The following is a 17,898-nucleotide window of genomic DNA, read 5'->3' on the forward strand; positions in this document are numbered from 1 at the left end:
GGATCCGATCACTCGAGGGGCCCAGAGATATCTCTCTCAAATAGAGAGGGGCAAATTCCATCTTGACTGACCATGCCTCACAACATGCTTCTTGACAAACCCGAAAGCTACCTTTATAACTACCCAGTTACGGTGTAGCATTTGATAGCCCCTAAGTAAGTCAATCCATATCTTGAGTACATGCGACAATCTCAGGTTTAAAACAAAGCGTACATGTTGTGTAAAGAGAGAACTATGTAACTCGCGTTGGGTCAGTCTTAGTACATGTCTCTACATGTGCCTACATTATTAGTTTGACATCTCCATGTCCATGACTTGTGAAACATAGTCATCAGCTAATACATGTACTAGTCTAATATTCATGTGTCTCTTCACATGAACTCCGACTAGGGACAACTTTAGAATAACCATACAAGTAAAGAGTTTCACATACAATTCACATAATTGCAATTCATTCAAGTAGTCCTTAATGGATATTCAAGGAACACAATATAAATCATGGATACAAAGGAATATCATCATCTCTATGATTACCACTAGGCCATATCTCCAACAATGCATCCTTCCATGACCTCGTGGAGGTTCACTCCACCAGTAGCTTGTCAAGGGAGTGCTTCATGGCAGAGCTCGTCGAGCACACTCCTCCTAGTGAGCAGCACCTGCAGCCATTCCAGTGCATGCCGGAGGAGCGTGAGGCATACCTCCGCAAGAAGGCGGAATGCCTCACCACCGAAGCGGTGAAGCTGGATGGCAAGCGCGTAGTTGGAGCATGGTCACGCCGAGCTGAGCAAGCAGCATGGAGAGCAGGCAGGCGGAGCGGTCTGTGACCGTTCCTGTCGCGTGCATGAGCAGATCATGCGTGATGAGAATGGCATCCACCACTTTGCCCGAGCCAGCCAAAATGTGGCTGTCGCCCCAATGATCCTACGCTCGGTCCCTGAGTCACAGGACCACGAGGGATTGCACATTCATCGTGAGCTCAAGGGGCTACTCGAGACCGCGGTAGTCCAACAGGCGGAGAGTTTCCTCCAATGAAGGCAAGAGGTTAGCAGCAGCCACCAAACACGGAGCACGGGCGGCCCCCAAGCCTCCCGCACCCCTACCGCCCCCGCAGCTGGCCCGGAAAAGGCTAGCCAACCCACGGAGGGAGTGCTGGCACCGCGGCGACCCGCTGCCTCGACGCATAGTCACCTAGGCGGGGCCCACAATGCACGGTGCATGATCCAGGCCCGGCACCACAAACACGCGTAGTCCGACCATCAGCAGCACCGCGACCACGATGACCACCGTGGCCACCATGACCGCTACTAGGAGCACTCGCGCTCCCCAACCCTAGATAGCTCGGGCCCAAAGGCATTTGGGAGAAGGATTCACTCCACGCCCTTTCCCGAGCGCTTTCGTGCCCCAACCAACACTAGCAAGTACGATGGGGACATGAACCCTAGTGTATGGCTGGAGGACTATCGGCTTGCCCACCCGGCCGGTGGCTCCAATGACAACTACTTCATTATCCAGATTCCTTGCAGATTCAGCTCGGGCCTAGCTTGAATACCTTCAGCCAGACTGCATCCATAGCTGGTCCGATCTCCGCCGGATCTTCATCGGCAATTTCTAGGGTACGTACACCCAACCTTGCAACTCTTGGAACCTCAAGAGCTATAAGTAGAAGCTAGGGAAATGCTCGAGGAGTACATCTGCCGCTTCTCCTGGTAGTGCAATAAGCTCCCCGACGTCATCGACGCCGATGTGATCAGGGTGTTCATCTCCGGAACCACCTGCGAAACCGTTGTCCACAAACTCGGGTGCGCCAAACCCCGCTCCACCAAGGAGCTGCTCGACATCGCCACCAACCACACCTCCGGTGAGGAGGCGGTGGTCATGATCTTCGATAAGGGAAAGGGAGTAGCCAAGCATGGCGGCGAGGAAGAAGGAGATTCTTCCCACCATGACGACAAGAAGAAGAAGAACAAGAAGTGCCATGATGATGACCTCATTGACGTGACCGACCGCACCGGCAAGCCACAGAAGGGGGGCAAGACAACCCCCAACCATTTCGAAAAGATGCTTGAGGGGTCATGCCCGAATCATGGCTACCCCGTAAAGCACCTCTACAAAGACTGCGACCTCATGAAGTGCTACCTAAGGGGAGACCTCAAGGTTGGCGCCGAGGGGAAGCAGTTAACCAGTTGCCAACATCAATACGTGGGATGAAGATGTCTTCCCCGACCCCCAGGACTGCCTCATGATCTTCTGGGGCTCCGACTTCTATGGGGGCCATAAAAGGAAAAATATGGCTATATAGGTGTTAAGCATTGACCCCGTTATTTTGACCTACCTGAAGTGGTTGGACACGACGATCATTTTTGATAGGACGGATCACCCCGACCACATTGGGGCACCTGGGAGGCTCCCCCTTGTGGTGGCCACAATTATCGCCAACACCCGCTTGTCCAAGGTCTTCATGGACGGGGGCTCCAACCTCAACATCATGTGCATCGCCACCCTAGATGACATGAAGATCCCGAGGTTGGAGCTCTGACCAACTGGGGCACCTTTCCATGGGGTTATCCCGAGGAAGCAGGTGGTCCTACTGGGGTAGATCAACCTACCCATCATGTTCAGAACCTAGGCCAACTTCCGCATGGAGATCCTCACCTTTGAGGTGGTAGACATCGTAGGGTCTTACCACATGATCTTCGGGAGGCCATGTTACGCGAAATTTATGGCGATCCCAAACTACACCTACCTTAATCTCAAGATCCCCGGGCCACATGGCGTGATCACGGTTAGCGCCAACCACGAGTTTGCGCTTCTCTGTGACATGGAGAACTGCGAGCTGGTGATGCAGATGATCCGCACCCTCAAGTCCTTCGAAATTCAGCAGGTCACGGGGGAGGTCGCCCCGGACTCCAACAAGGCCTCAACATCGGGGGCATTCAAGCCCACGCGGGACACCAAGGCGGTCCAGATCGACCTCGAGGACTCCAACAGGGTGGCACAGATCGGCACCATGCTGTCAGCCAAATAGGATGGTGAGCTCGTTCACTTCCTATGTGAAAATAGGGATATCTTAGCATGGAAGCCCTCTAACATGCTAGGGATACTAGTCCTGTCAAACAGCGTCTGCGTTGCTTCAATAACGAGAAGCGGAAGGCCATTGGCAAAGAAATCGCCCACCTCCTCACTGCCGGGTTCATCAAGGAGGCCTTCTACCCTAAGTGGTTCGCTAACCCCATGGTGGTGAAGAAGAAGAATGGCTTTTGGCGCATGTGTGTGGACTACACGAGCCTGAACAAGGTATGCCCCAAGGTGCCATATCCCTTGCCTCGCATTGATCAGGTGGTTGACTCGACCATAGGATGCGAGGTCCTGTGCTTCCTGGACACCTACTCAGGCTGTTGCTAGATCGCGATGATGGAATCCGACCAGCTCGCGACCTCCTTCATCACCCCGTTCGGCGCATACTGCTACATCACAATGCCGTTCAGTCTCAAGAATGCAGGCTCCAAGTACTGCTACGTTTACAATGCCCCTGCACAAGTTGCTGAAGAAATCCAACCAGTTCTACTAGAATGAAGAGGCACAGGAGGCCTTTAACAAGCTCAAAGCCTTCCTGGCCTCACCCCTGACCTTGGTCTCACCAACCCCGGGCAAGCCCTTGCTGCTCTACATCTCCGTGACCACCCAGGTGGTCAGCGCGGCCCTCGTCATGGAGCACGAAGAGCTTGGGCATGTCCTCAAGGTGCAGAGGCCGGTGTACTTCATCAGTGAAGTGCTGTCTGACACAAAGGTACGCTACCCCTAAGTCCAAAAGATGATTTACGCCATCCTTATCGCGAAGCGCAAGCTCCTCCACTACTTCGAGAGCCACCTGATCATGGTGGTGATGTCGGTGCCATTGGGGGAGATCATCCAGAACTGCGACACCTCGGGTCGCATGGCCAAGTGGGCAATGGAGCTTATGGGCTACCAGATCAGCTACGTGCCGAGGTCCGTGATCAAATCGCAGGTCCTCAAAGACTTCGTTGCGGAGTGGACTGAGGCCTAGACCCCTCCCACCCCTCACCAGTTATGAGTGTTGGACGATGTACTTTGATGGGTCATTCATGGTGGCGGGTGTGGGGTGATTGCCTTAAGTACGCGATCCGCCTCCACTTCCCCGCCACCAACAACATGGTGGAGTAAGTGGCCCTTATTCATGGCCTCAAGATCACCTCCGAGCTTGAAGCCTGCGGCCTCTTCATCAGGGGTGACACAGAGTTGGTCGTCGACCAGGTCATGAAGGAGGCCTCTTATCGTGATGAGAAGATGCTCGCCTACTACAAGAGGTGTGGAAGCTTGAGGAGAAATTTGATGGCCTCGAGCTCCACCACGTACACAAGCGTGACAACCTCACCGCAGATTTCCTAGCGAAACTCACATCAAGCCATGAGCATGCTCCTTCCGGTAGCCTTCGTCAATGATGCCTATGAGCCGTCAATCAAGCTCGCCAAGGCACCCGCCCCTTCGCTAGAACCAGCCCACCCCGAGCCGACATCAGAGTCGGCCATGGGGGTCGAGTAGAGCACCCCCGACCCTAAGGTCGCGGTGCTCCAGCCGGACTGGACATCGCCCTTCCTCAACTACCTCTTGCAAGGCACCCTCCCCACCAACACCACTGAGGCATGCCACCTCACACGGTGCGCAAAGGCCTTCGTCATTGTTGGGGAAGAGATGTACAAGCATAGCCCATCTGGCATCCTCCAGAAGTGCATCCCCGCCAACCAAGGGTGGGAGGTGCTCCTGGAGATCCACGTTGGCATCTACAACCACCATGCAGCCCCAAGGTCGCTCATGGGCAAAGCCTTCCATCAAGGCTTCTACTAGCCCACCGCGATGGCAGATGCCCAACACATCGTCCGCACCTGTGAAGGGTGCCAATACTACATGTGGCAAACACACGTGCCAGCTCAAGAGCTGCAGACCATTCCGATCATGTGGCCCTTCGTAGTGTGGGGTCTCAACTTGGTAGGGCCCTTCAAGAAGGCGCCCGGGGGCTTCACCCACCTCCTTGTGGCAGTGGACAAGTTCACCAAGTGGATAAAGGCGAATCCCATCTTAAGGTCACGTCCGCGGAAGCCATTGAGTTCTTTTCCGACATCGTCTACAGTTTCGGCATCCCAAACTCCATCAACAACGACAATGGAACGTAGTTCACAGGAAGAAAATTCATGTGCTTCAGTGATGACTACCACATCCGGGTCGACTGGGCATCTGTGACCCACCCTCGCACTAATGATCAAGTCAAGCGCGCCAACATCATGGTCTTACAAGGCCTCAAGCCACGCATCTTCGACAAACTGCGAAAGTTCATGGGGTGATGGGCCGACAAAGTGCTCACAGTGCTCTGGAGCCTAAGAATGACTTCGAATCGGTCCACGAGCTTTACACCCTTCTTCATGGTGTATGACGCCAAGGCCATCCTACCCACCAACCTCATCTACGGAGCACCTCGAGTCAGGGTGTATGATGAGGAAAGGTTGGAGGAGGCCCGCCAAGATGTCCTCGACCAGCTGGATAAGGCGTGCGATGTCACGCTCCTCCGATCAGCAAAGTACCAGCAAGCCCTCCGGTGCTACCACAACAAGAGCGTGAGAGGCTGGGCCTTTCAGGTTGGTGACCTGGTCCTCCGGATGGTCCAGACAACCAAAGGCAGGCACAAGCTCACACCACCCTGGGAAGGACCCTACACCATAGTAGAGGTCTTACACCCGGGGGCTTACCGCCTCAAAGATGAGGACGGCGACGTCCTCACCAACTCCTAGAACATCGACTAACTACATCGCTTGTACCCTTAGATTTTCAAACTTGTACAAACACCTTGCGCCATGGCAATCAAAAAGAGCAACGTGCTTGATTAAGTTTGCAATTTCATTTTTAAGACGGTCCTAGCCAAGCAGCTCGCTCTGACCTACGAAAGCAATCGGTGAGACCTGCTCGTGTTGGCTACTTGCATGGATAGGCATTCCTCGGCCGCACCTGTGTACACCCATCATGATCCCAACCTGCAATTTTCGACCGACCAAGGCAAAACAAAGTCCCCCACAAGCCAGTCCTCAGACTTCATGGTGCAAGGAGAATGACAAAGGCAAAAACACATGCAAAAAAGGGAATCATCTCTCAAAATAAAGTTGCAACAGGAAGCGTCCAAGTTCATTACATTACCACGAGCCTAATGCGAGAAAAAGGTGACTTAAACATCCGTAGGAGCCTCGGGAGGAACTTCACCTCGGATAATAGCCAATGAGATCTGCCCGACCAGCTCTTGCGCTCCAGGGGCCACCATCTCCTCGAGCTGCGTTAGTTCCTCGGAAGTACGATTCTTTGCGTACCCGCTCCCAACAGCGGCGAAGTTCACGCTGTTGTAGTGCGAGGCCACTAGGTGAAGGCAATGTGGGTATCCTAATAGAGAGCCTCCGCAATCAGGTCATCCACCCAACCACGGGCTGCCCCGAGCTGCTCCACGAGTGGACCCTTAGGTGCCACACCCATGAACACGTGGGCCCACAGGGCCTCCGACGCGCCTCGGAGCACCTCGAGCTCTCTGGTCACATCTTGTAGGCGGGTGCTTCCTGCGACCCGCTGCTCAATCACGGTGGCTAGCTTAGTGTGCAGGCCTGCAACAACGCCCACCTGAATCTAGACTAACACAAAACCATCAAACCCATAGAAGTGTTGACATCAATTAGCACGCCAAGTTGTGAACTGCAAGCGCACGGATCATCGTAGCTTTTCCCTTAGAGTATTCCATCCAAGGTTTATCAATCTGTGGATCAGCAGTGAACTGACTAGAGTTCTCTATCTAGGTAAACAGATCTAATCCTATCATGAAGCATGAATTGCATATGAAAGGTAACCTTGACATAAAGATTGATATCATGAATAAGGTAGATTATCACATGCACAAATATATATGATACAACACCACCAAGGATAGCAAGAGCCTATCATCTTCTCATTGTAGTCTAGCCAAAGCGGTAACCAAACTATGTAGCACCTTGATAAAGAGTCATCTTTCAGAAAGGCGGCTTGCAAGAGGCCTACTTTCTTGTGGTCACCACTACGAGGTGTGTGTTAACACCCCCGGTTTCCCAAAGCTTTACCTCAAACGACTCCCACAGTACTCGCCATCGATCCTACTCAATATTACGCAATTATTAGGCCTTTTCCCTCCTACATGCTATCACCACGCAAGGGTAATCACACCGACTTCCTACGCACTACTAAGATGTATTCGCAAGACATATAGTAATCACTACGATTACATCTATTCCTACTAAGAACATATGCTAGCTAAACATATGAGAATAAACATGCATCATAGTAGATCAAAGCACATGATTAGATTGATGTCACCGTCATGTGTACATAGGCCCTAATGAATACAAGGCTTGGCTCCTGAACTCCACCGTGGCTTCGTCGCACAGGGATGATCATGGAGTCTAGGGTTTTGACTAAGCCATCTCCTAAGAAACTCTAAAGACTTGTGGAGGCCCTCAGGTCACTCTGGTGAATGCCCTTGGTTTCATCGAGTTCTGGTGGATGGATATTGTGTGATAATGAATTTGAAGCATACTTATAGTCTGGAAGACATGTGGCTGAAATAGGAAGGCGAGGGGAGCCAGGAAAGCCCCAGGCTGATCGGCCTGGCCCTTCCTTTTATTCCCTCATGCCCAACTTCATCGCCAAGTCTACTCTGATGTTCTGGGAGCTTATTTTTGTATGGATGTGGGCTTGGTACGTCGATAGCTTCGGGATGAGATTGATATTTGATAACTTTCCAAAACTTTGCTTGATCTTCTTTGATTCCTCTTTGATCCCAAAGTGATACTTGCCATATCTTCACAATCTTAGCCCTTAAGTATTGTTGGAGGAGTGCTTGCCAAAAATGAGCATCGGAGGAGCCTAGAGGACCCTAGGCCAATCGGCCTGGGCCTGCATAGGCCAATTGGCCTAGGCCCTTTTTGGGCGTGTTGGCCTTCATCTTTCTTTGGTTCGTTGCTTGTTCTGAGCTTTATCCAGTTATGCTCCATTTAGTCCAATTTCCTGCAAAAACACAATATGCTCCAAAATACATTGCATATGCGAAAACGGGGTTATTTCAGGTGCTAAGTGGCGGGTTAGTATAAGAATATGTATTAAAACACCACTTAAATAGCACTAAAAGTGTGTTAATAGTGAGCGTCAGCAATTCCCCCATGCTTAAACCTTGCTCGTCCTCGAGCAAGCCCAGGATGATTGCTTAGTCAGGAAATCAGCATTGCCTTCTGATGTCATCCCTGCACTTAGTTATACATAACGAGACACATTACTCTCTCAAGTATTTAGCATTTAAAGTTCAAGTTGTGACCAGTTATTTTTCATCATGGAAGATAGACTAGCAATAAAGAACATGCCACAATAAAATAAATACAATGCTCTTGAAATTAAATGATCTTCAGACCTTTACCTTGTTTCATCGTGAAGAGTTTTTCAAAAAGATGCAAATCCAATACAAGTAAGATTCTCTTACAAAAGTTCATGGAAACACTCATCTCATCAAGTCACTCAAGCTTATACTAGATTATTTTCAACCTATTGTACTCATATATGAAAGTGGAAGGCTTATGTGGATCTTGGTAAGTAGAAACAATCCTAGAAAAACATTATATCTGAAATATTGTCAAACTAAGAGAGAGATCTATTGGGATTACGAAGATTTCTCAAAAAGGTCATGAAAAATAAATGTTAGAGAGGGAGAGGGATGAAACATACACATTTAGATAAGTGTACATGTGCAAGTGGCAAATGAATGATCCCAAGGCACAAATGAAGTCCTCATTATTGGATTCCACATGGTTGGAAAATGAGTATGGATCAATCCTTAATCTTGAGAGCACTAAGAACTTTAATGAGGCTCAAAGAACTGAGGAGCATTTTATTCTTTTTCTCCTTTATTTTTTATTCATTTTTTTCTTCTTTCTTCTTTCTTTCTTTTTCCTCATTTTTTCTTTCATTTTGCTGCTTAGAACTTCTTGCAACATAGTACTTTACTTAACAGTAGTCGGAGATAATGCGATGGCTCTTCCCCCATGCTTAGATGACACTCATCCCTGAGCATGAAAAGGAAGAAAGATAAACTGCTGATGTCTTCTGCAGAAAAAAATATTTTATTCCTTTGGAGAGACTTCCACGCCAAATTTCAGAGGGAACAAAGGGGGAATTCTAGCCTCTGTCTTCTTCGCTTTTTATTCTCCATACTAGTGGACGCCTCTAGGTCTTGATTTTGTTGAAAAGGCACTGATTAATCTTCTGAACCTTTGTCGAAATATTTTTCCATACTCAATAATAGGTTGTGGTCAAGGAGGTAGTCACAAAAATGATATATTTGGGTTTAGGTTGGATGCCCAACGCGGTTTGTGAAATTTCCAGTGTAGAAATTCACAATGCAGGATAGAAAGGCTAGCATGAAAAATATTTACACAAAGGAGATGGCTAGCTTCTAAGTCTCATACCACAAAAAGCAATCTTAATCTAACTCATCAAAATATAAGTTTGCAATCTAAAGGTTTCATCATGAAAGATCACACATGTATATAGACTCTGGTAGGTAGAACTTTGCAAGAGATTCACAAATGTAGATAGCATATGAATTAATTTTAATAAAAAGAATTCAAGTTATCAGGTCATCGAAAAACTTAAATCAAAGAGCAACATGGAGCTTGTGGGTCTAGAATTTAGTAATTTAACCTCCACAATTAAAAGAGCCAGTATTTAATCAATTTAAGTTCATTAAACAGAGAGCAATTAGTCAAGTCATATACAAAGTAGCAAACTTCATCATTTTTCCATAAGTAAGATTATACCAAAATTATTAACATCATGGTGAGCACAAGGTGATGGTGATCATGATTTGAAGAAACCAAAAACTAGGTTGTACTCCTAGTAGCCATGTTATTATTAAGAGATATACAAAGGTTGCATCGAGTCTATGGTTGAAGGCTTATATACATAGGTATTTTAAAAAGAGATAGACAAAGGAAAGGTTGAGGAAGAATTTACCATCCTTTCGATGCTTGTGATGAAGTTCAGCGTAGCCTCCCCCATGCTTAAGCATTGTGCTTAGCATGGAAGAAGAAAATTGAGCACCTTCTGGCGACTGTGATCCTTGTATTCTTCATCCGCCAAGTCCTCCCCCATGCTTAGCATTGTGCTAGGCATGGAAGAAGAAGATGAATCTTTTTGTTATTGTTAAAATCCTTGTTCTTAGCGTCCGGAGCTTGTCTTTATGCTTCTTCACTTTTGTCACCTTTATTGTCCTTCAATTTCTTTGATTTTCATTAAAGCGCTTCACCATGCCTACAAAACAATTCAAGTGCACAAACTACCCCTGGAGTGACTGTCGGGAGTAGAAATAGTTTCCAACAATCCAAAGATATCCCTAGGACGTTAACTTGTGGCATAGCTAATCCAGTAAAATAAAAACAAAAACCTAATGTGTGTACGTGAGTGCAAGTGTGAATGCAAATGATAGGTAGGATCATAAATAAAGATAATGTTTGCACCAAGTTCTAAGCACCATGCTTACAACTAGGTTGCTAAAATTCTCCATAGCCATTAAAAAATTACTAATCAAGGTCAAACACCATGCTTATCCCAAGATCAAAAACTCTTTCCAACACAACAAAAATAGAGCACATTGCAAAGCTTAAAAACCAACCAATGCAATATGCAGATGACATGAAAAACTAGCAAGGTTTATGAAACTAAATGATGATGGTCTGCAACCAAGTCTAAACACCACATTTACACAAGATTGCAAAAGGGAAAATGCCCTAGAAGCATTAACATACATATGAAAGCATTCATCATAAAAGTTTTTAGGAGAAAGCCAAGCTAACACATGAATGATGGAACAAATGCAAATGCGCATGCAAAAGGGTTAGCAAAAACAAAGGCTAGGAAGGTTGAAAAGACTATCGATGTTGTTCCGTAATTAGTTGAGTCAAAAAAATTGCTTAAATAACAAAGCATGGCTAACCACTTCATAAGAAGTCAAGCAATGTCAACAAGAAAATCTTTCATTAAAAAGCTTCAACAACCAAACTAGCAAGGCTAAGAGTAGATTCATAGGTGTCCTATATTATTAGCTTAAAATCAGAATTTTGAAGAGAGAAATCAAGCATAGAAATTCTAACTAAGGGGGTTTTGAAAAACAAAAAGAAAAGAAAGGGCTTATTTTTTTGGATGAAAAACAAAAACCTATAGTTTTAGGATGGCTTTGGGTAAAGGTGTAGTCAGATTAGAGGCAGAAACAACTGAGGCCGATCTGAGTGGTGCAGCAAGCTAATCAATACAAGTTAATCCAACCTCTATTAGCTCTAGTTTTAGGCTAGGCTGATAGGAAGGCTTAGGTGGAAAAAGATTTTGATAAAAACAACATGAAAATCCAGTACAACATGAGGTGGATAAACAAAATGATATGACATGATATGGAGGTGCCTAAAACAAAACAAAAGTTAGCTTAAATTAACTAGCCACAAGTTTAGAATCAAATGGGTGGTGCATGCTTCATATTACTCTCTAAAAAGACACAAAAAAAGACTCTAAACACTAATAGCACACAAAAAGGGTTTATAAGTTTTCCAAGATCAAATAACAAAGTGCTCCCTCAATATTATTTAAAGCTTACAACATGTTGTTGCAAAATTTGTTAGAGCAATAGTACAATGTTACTCGATGGTTTCGATTTAAGAGCACAATATAGACTGTCATCTTAATAAAGAAAATAAATAGAAAGATGGGTTGCCTCCCGCAAAGTGCTTTAGTTATATTCATATAGCTAGACTCCTCACCTCGATCATACTCATGCGAAGCCATGGTCCTTTGTGCGAGAATCCAAAGTATTTATGCAGCTTGATGTTATATTTTGTAGTCCTTCGTGGTTCGCTTCTAACATCTTCATGTATTGAATATAGCCCACTTCTATCTTCATGTGACAATGCTTCGAAGGTTTTTATTTTGTTATAAGCTTCTGAATTTGATCATGTACACTTGATAAAAGCATTGCTCAAGCTCCTCTTCATTGTTGTTATCCTCATCTCCTCTATCTTGTTCTCATCGCCTTGCTACTACCTCTTCTTCATGGATTTTCCCCTGCATCCAGAACAGAACATATACCTAAATATAGATCTATTAAAAAGTTTATGAAATTAGCTTTCCAACGAATGGTCATTCATCTAAAATGGAGTTAAAATGAGAGAGTTATGCCCATTTTATTTCAGCTCTGCGTGCTGTCCAGAACTGATTTCAGGACGCGTGACGTTTGATGATTTGGCCATAACCACTTGTAGGAACCTCCGATTGCCTTGATTCTTAATTATTTGGAATTTAGACTTAATATGGCTTCTGATATCCAAAAATATTCTATTTTTTTCTTCTGAGGTTGCGTAAAATCTTAATGACAATAGTAGCTTCTTGTGAATTGATCTGGAGATGTAATCTTGATCTTGTGGTCTTTGTGGCATTATGTCGCACATCCTTTGGCTTCAAGGTCATCACCATTTCTGCATGAGAGAGTAGCATGGTGGTGATGGTGCGTCTTCTCCATAATTCTTGCTTTAGTCAAAATGCCGGGATCAGAGGAGGCTCTTGCGCTTTGTGTCGATGATCTGAGCACTTTTCTTCCTTGATTGCATCACTCAATTAGAAGCTCTTGAGCATCCCACTAGAGAAGATTGGTAGTATCATGGTGCTTCTAATCTTGCTTTCCCAATCTTGATCAACTCCAAATCTTCTCCTTCTGTGCAGAGAGGTCCTCCAATTTTTTCCTCTTTGCTTGACATGGTTTATTCCAACGCCTGTTACTTGAACAAACAAATCTCCAAGAAACATTAGTCTTAAAAATTAATTGACATAGCGGCATACAATGTTTATCATTATTTGTATCATCTTCATTGATGTGGACTCAATAGCAGATGTTGGGCCACTAACAAAGTTAGCATCTACTGCTAAAGAGCTGGGCTTGGTGTTGTTATAATCTTAACGACGTGAATTGAGACTCGAAAGTCTATGTTCGATCATCTTGCTGTTGGAGGTATGCCCTAGAGGCAATCATAGAGATGATGATGTTCCTTTGTATCCATATTTTATATTGTGTTCCTTGAATATCCATTAAAGGCTACTTGAATTGATTTGCAATTTTTTGAATTGTATGTGAAACTCTTTACTTGTATGGTTCTTCTAAAGTTGTCCCTAGTCGGAGTTCATGTGAGGACACGCATGAATATTATACTAGGACATGTATTAGTTGATGACTATGTTTCACAAGTCATGGACATAGAGATGTTAAACTAATAATGTAGGTGTATGTGGAGACATGTGTTAGGACTGACCCAACATGAGAAGTGGTTCTCTCTTTACACAACATGTACGCTTTGTCCTTAGACCTGGGATTGTCGCATGTACTCAAGATGTGTATCGACTTACTTAGGGGCTATCAAACACTACACCGTAACAAGGTAGTTAAAAAGGGTAGTTTTCGGGTTTGTCAAGAAGCATGCTGTGAGGTATGGTCAATCAAGATGGGATTTACCCCTCTAATTTAGAGAGATATCTCTGGGCCCCTCGAGTGATTGGATCCGGAAATGCATGGCCATGCTACGTAAGGTTAAGAGTTAACTACAAAGGGATTTTGAATCACAGGATCGAGAAAAGCGGTCGGCTTGGAGCTAGACCAAATATTGTGAGGCAAAGGGAATAGCATGTACGTGATGTTGTGACGGTTCGTCTGATATGATCTTCATGTGCGTATAGGAGTTGGCACATCTTGCTAGAGGCCTCTAGTGACCATTGGGCTGAGTAGAAGTACTCGAGCCATGTCTATACGTATCCGAACCTATAGGGTCACACACCTAAGGGGTTGGAAGCCTAATTCGGATGTGATCCGAATTAGATCAGGTTTAGGAGTACTAATGGGCCTCGGACCCAGAGGCCCGTTAGGAACCTTTATAAATAGAGGGGTGGGGGCGCCCTAGGGTTGACACCTTTTGGCCGAAGCATAGCCGCCGTGCCTCCCACGCCTCGCTTATTGCAACTCACGGACCTAGCAGTCCGGCTTGCGATGCTTCCTCCCTGCACTTATGGATACCTTGGAGGTGTTGCAGCTACAGCATTTGGATGAGCCACCGCCGAGCCACGACGAGCCGCGGCACGAGAAGGACCTCACTGTACATGGACGAGCTGCTGAGGAGCTGCTCGAAGTTGACGTGATCAACTATGCTGATCGACTTTGCTACCCCGACGCGATTCTACATCTTCCATACTAATGCGTCGAGTGGTAATCCCGTGATCCATATATGATAGTTTTCCTGGTTTACGTGGTAGAAAATTTTTGTTTTTTGGTAGCGTAGCCTACCTCATATCCCAACACTCGCATTTAGTATTTACCTGCTTTCAAGGATGCAACAAGAAAAATAGGGTATATGCAATAAAAAAGAATTAGGGTTAGTCCAAAAAAAATAGATAGATCATCCCAGGGTTCGAGTTGACTATCCCCGACAACGGCACCAGAAAAGCTTGTTGATGGCAGTTAGCACGCCAAATTGTGAACCACAAGCGCAAGGATTATCATAGCTTTTCCCTTAGAGTATTCCATCCAAGGTTTATCAATCTGTGGATCGGTAGTGAACTAACTAGGGTTCTCTATCTAGCTAAACGGATCTAATCCTATCATGAATCATGAATTGCATATGAAAGGTAACCTTGATGTAAAGATTGATATCATGAATAAGGTAGATTATCCCATTCACAGATATATATGATACAACACCAGCAAGGATAGCAAGAGCCTATCATCTTCTCGTTGTAGTCCAGCCAAAGCGGTAACCAAACAATGTAGCACCTTGATAAAGAGTCATCTTTCAGAAAGGTGGTTCACAAGCGGCCTACTTTCTTGTGGTCACCATTGCGAGGTGCATGTTAACACCTCCAGTTTTCCAAAGCTTTACCTCAAACGACTGCCACAATACTCGCCATTGATCCTACTCAACATTACGCAATCGTTCAGCCTTTTCCCTCCCACATGCTATCACCACGCAAGGGAAATCACACCAACTTCCTATGCACTACTAAGATGTATTCGTAAGACATAGAATAATCACCACGATTACATCTATTCCTACTAAGAACATATGCTAGCTAAACATATGAGAATAAACATGCATCATAATACATCAAAGCACAAGATTAGATTGATATCACCGTCATGTGTACATAGGCCTTGATGAATACAAGGCTTGTCTCTTGAACTCCACCATGGCTTCATCACGCATGGACAACCATGCCGGCTAGGGTTTGGCCTAAGTCTTCTCCTAGGCAACTCTGAAGAGTTGCGGAGGCCCTCAGCTCCCTCTGGTGAATGCTGTTGGTTTCATCAAGTTCTGGTGGATGGATATTGTGTGTCGATGAATTTTGGGCATACTTATAGTCTGGAAGACGCGTGGCTGAAATAGGAAGGCATGGGGAGCAAGGAAAGCCCTAGGCCGATCAGCCTGGGAGGATCCAGACTGATTGGCCTAGCCCTTCCTTTTATCCCCTCACACCCAACTTCGTTGCCAAGTCTCCTTTGATGTTCTGGAAGCTTATTTTTGTATGCATGTGGGCTTGGCACGTCGATAGCTGCGGGATAAGATTGATCTTTAATAACTTTCCAAATATTTGCTTGATTTTCTTTGATTCCTCTTTGATCCTGAAGTAATACTTGCCATATCTTCACAATCTTAGCCCTTAAGTAATTTTGGAGGAGTGCTTGCTAAAAATGAGCGTCAGAGGAGCCTAGAGGAACCTAGGCCGATCGGCCTAGGCCTCCATAGCCCGATCGGCCTACACATTTTTTGGGCCTGTTGGCCTTCGTCTTTCTTTGGTTCATCGCTTGTTCTGAGCTTTATCCAATTATGCTCCATTTAGTCCAATTTCCTACAAAAACACAATATGCTCAAAAATACATTGCATATGTGAAACGGGGTTATTTCAGATGCCAAGTGGCGGGTTAGTATAATAGTGCCCGGGGGCTTCACCCACCTCCTCATGGTGGTGGACAAGTTCACCAAGTGGATAAAGGTGAAGCCCATCACCAAGGTCACATCCGCGGAAGCCATTGAGTTCTTTTTCGACATCGTCTACTGTTTGAGCATCCCAAACTCCATCAACACCGATAATGGAACGTAGTTCACAGGGAGAAAGTTCATGCGTTTCTGTGATGACTACCACATCCAGGTCGACTGGGCATCTGTGACCCACCCTCGCACTAATGATCAAGTTGAGCACGCCAACAGCAAGGTCCTACAAGGCCTCAAGCCGCGCATCTTTGACAAACTGCAAAAGTTTGTGGGGTGATGGCCGGTGAAGTGCTCGCAGTGCTCTGGAGCCTAAGGATGACCTCAAATCGGTCCACAAGCTTCACACCCTTCTTCATGGTGTATGACGCCAAGGCCATCCTACCCACCGACCTCGTCTACGGAGCGCCCTGAGTTAGGATGTACGATGAGGAAAGGTCGGAGGAGGCCCACCAAGACATCCTCGACCAGCTGGATCAGGCGCGTGATGTCGCGCTCCTCTGATCAGCAAAGTACCAACAATCCCTCCGATGCTACCACAACAAGAGCGTGAGAGGCCGAGCCATTAAGGTTGGTGACCTGGTCCTTCGGATGGTCCAGACGACCAAAGGCAGGCACAAGCTCACACCATCCTGGGAGGGACCCTACACCATAGTAGAGGTCTTACACCCGGGGGCTTACCACCTCAAAGACGAGGACGGCGACATCCTCACCAACTCCTAGAACATCTAGTAGCTACATCGCTTTTACCCTTAGATTTTTGAACTTGTACAAACACCTTGTGCCATTGTAATAAAAAAGAGAACGTGCTTGATTAAGTTTGCAATATCATTTTTCAGATGGTCCTAGCCAAGTAGCTCGTGCTGACCTACGAAAGCAATCGGTGAGACCTGCTCGTGTTGGCTACTTGCATGGATAGGCATTCCTCGGCCACACCTGTGTACGCCCATCACGATCCCAACCTGCATTGTTTGACCGACAAGGCAAAACAAAGTCCCCCGCGGGCCAGTCCTCAGACTTCATGGTGCAAGGAGAATGATAATGGCAAAAACACATGCAAAAAAGGGAAGCATCTCTCAAAATAAAGTTGCAACAGAAAGCATCTAAGTTCATTACATAGCCATGAGCCTAATGCGAGAAAAAGGTGACTTAAACATCTATAGGATCCTCGGGAGGAACTTTACCTTAGATCATGGCTAATGAGATCTTCCCGACCAGCTCTTGTGCTCCAGGGGCCACTATCTCCCTAAGCTGCATCAGCTCATCGGAAGTATGGTTCTTTGCGTACCCACTCCCAACAGCGGCGAAGTTCACGCCATTGTAGTGCATGGCCACCGAGGTCAAGGCAATGTGGGCGTCCTGATAGAGTGCCTCCGCAATCAGGTCATCCACCCAACCACGGGCCGCCCTGAGCCGCTCCACGAGCAGGCCTGCAACAACGCCCACCCGAATCTAGACTAACACAAAACCAGCAAACCCATAGAAGTGTTGACATTAGTTAGCACGCCAAGTTGTGAACTGCAAGTGCACGGATCATCGTAGGTTTTCCCTTAGAGTATTCCATCCAAGGTTTATCAATCCGTGGACCGGCAGTGAACTGACTAGAGTTCTCTATCTAGCTAAACGGATCTAATCCTATCATGAAGCATGAATTGCATATGAAAGGTAACCTTGACATAAAGATTGATATCATGAATAAGGTAGATTATCACATCCACAGATATATATGATACAACACCACCAAGGATAGCATGAGCCTATCATC

The 17,898-nt window shown here is 46.2% G+C and overlaps 2 protein-coding genes across 2 annotated transcripts; both read left to right on the forward strand.

Moving 5' to 3' along the window:
* Positions 1-2,641: 2,641 nt before the first annotated feature.
* On the forward strand, positions 2,642-4,048 carry LOC105914560. Its single transcript, XM_012846802.1, has 5 exons — positions 2,642-3,015; positions 3,099-3,297; positions 3,406-3,540; positions 3,689-3,790; positions 3,842-4,048. The coding sequence occupies exons 1-5, from the start codon at positions 2,642-2,644 to the stop codon at positions 4,046-4,048; spliced, it is 1,017 nt and encodes a 338-aa protein (XP_012702256.1).
* A 1,351-nt stretch (positions 4,049-5,399) lies between these two features.
* On the forward strand, positions 5,400-5,804 carry LOC106804385. Its single transcript, XM_014805357.1, has one exon. The coding sequence runs from the start codon at positions 5,400-5,402 to the stop codon at positions 5,802-5,804; it is 405 nt and encodes a 134-aa protein (XP_014660843.1).
* The last annotated feature ends 12,094 nt before the right edge of the window (positions 5,805-17,898 follow it).

Source organism: Setaria italica, chromosome VI (assembly GCF_000263155.2).
Source record: "Setaria italica strain Yugu1 chromosome VI, Setaria_italica_v2.0, whole genome shotgun sequence".
Classification (NCBI taxonomy): domain Eukaryota; kingdom Viridiplantae; phylum Streptophyta; class Magnoliopsida; order Poales; family Poaceae; genus Setaria; species Setaria italica.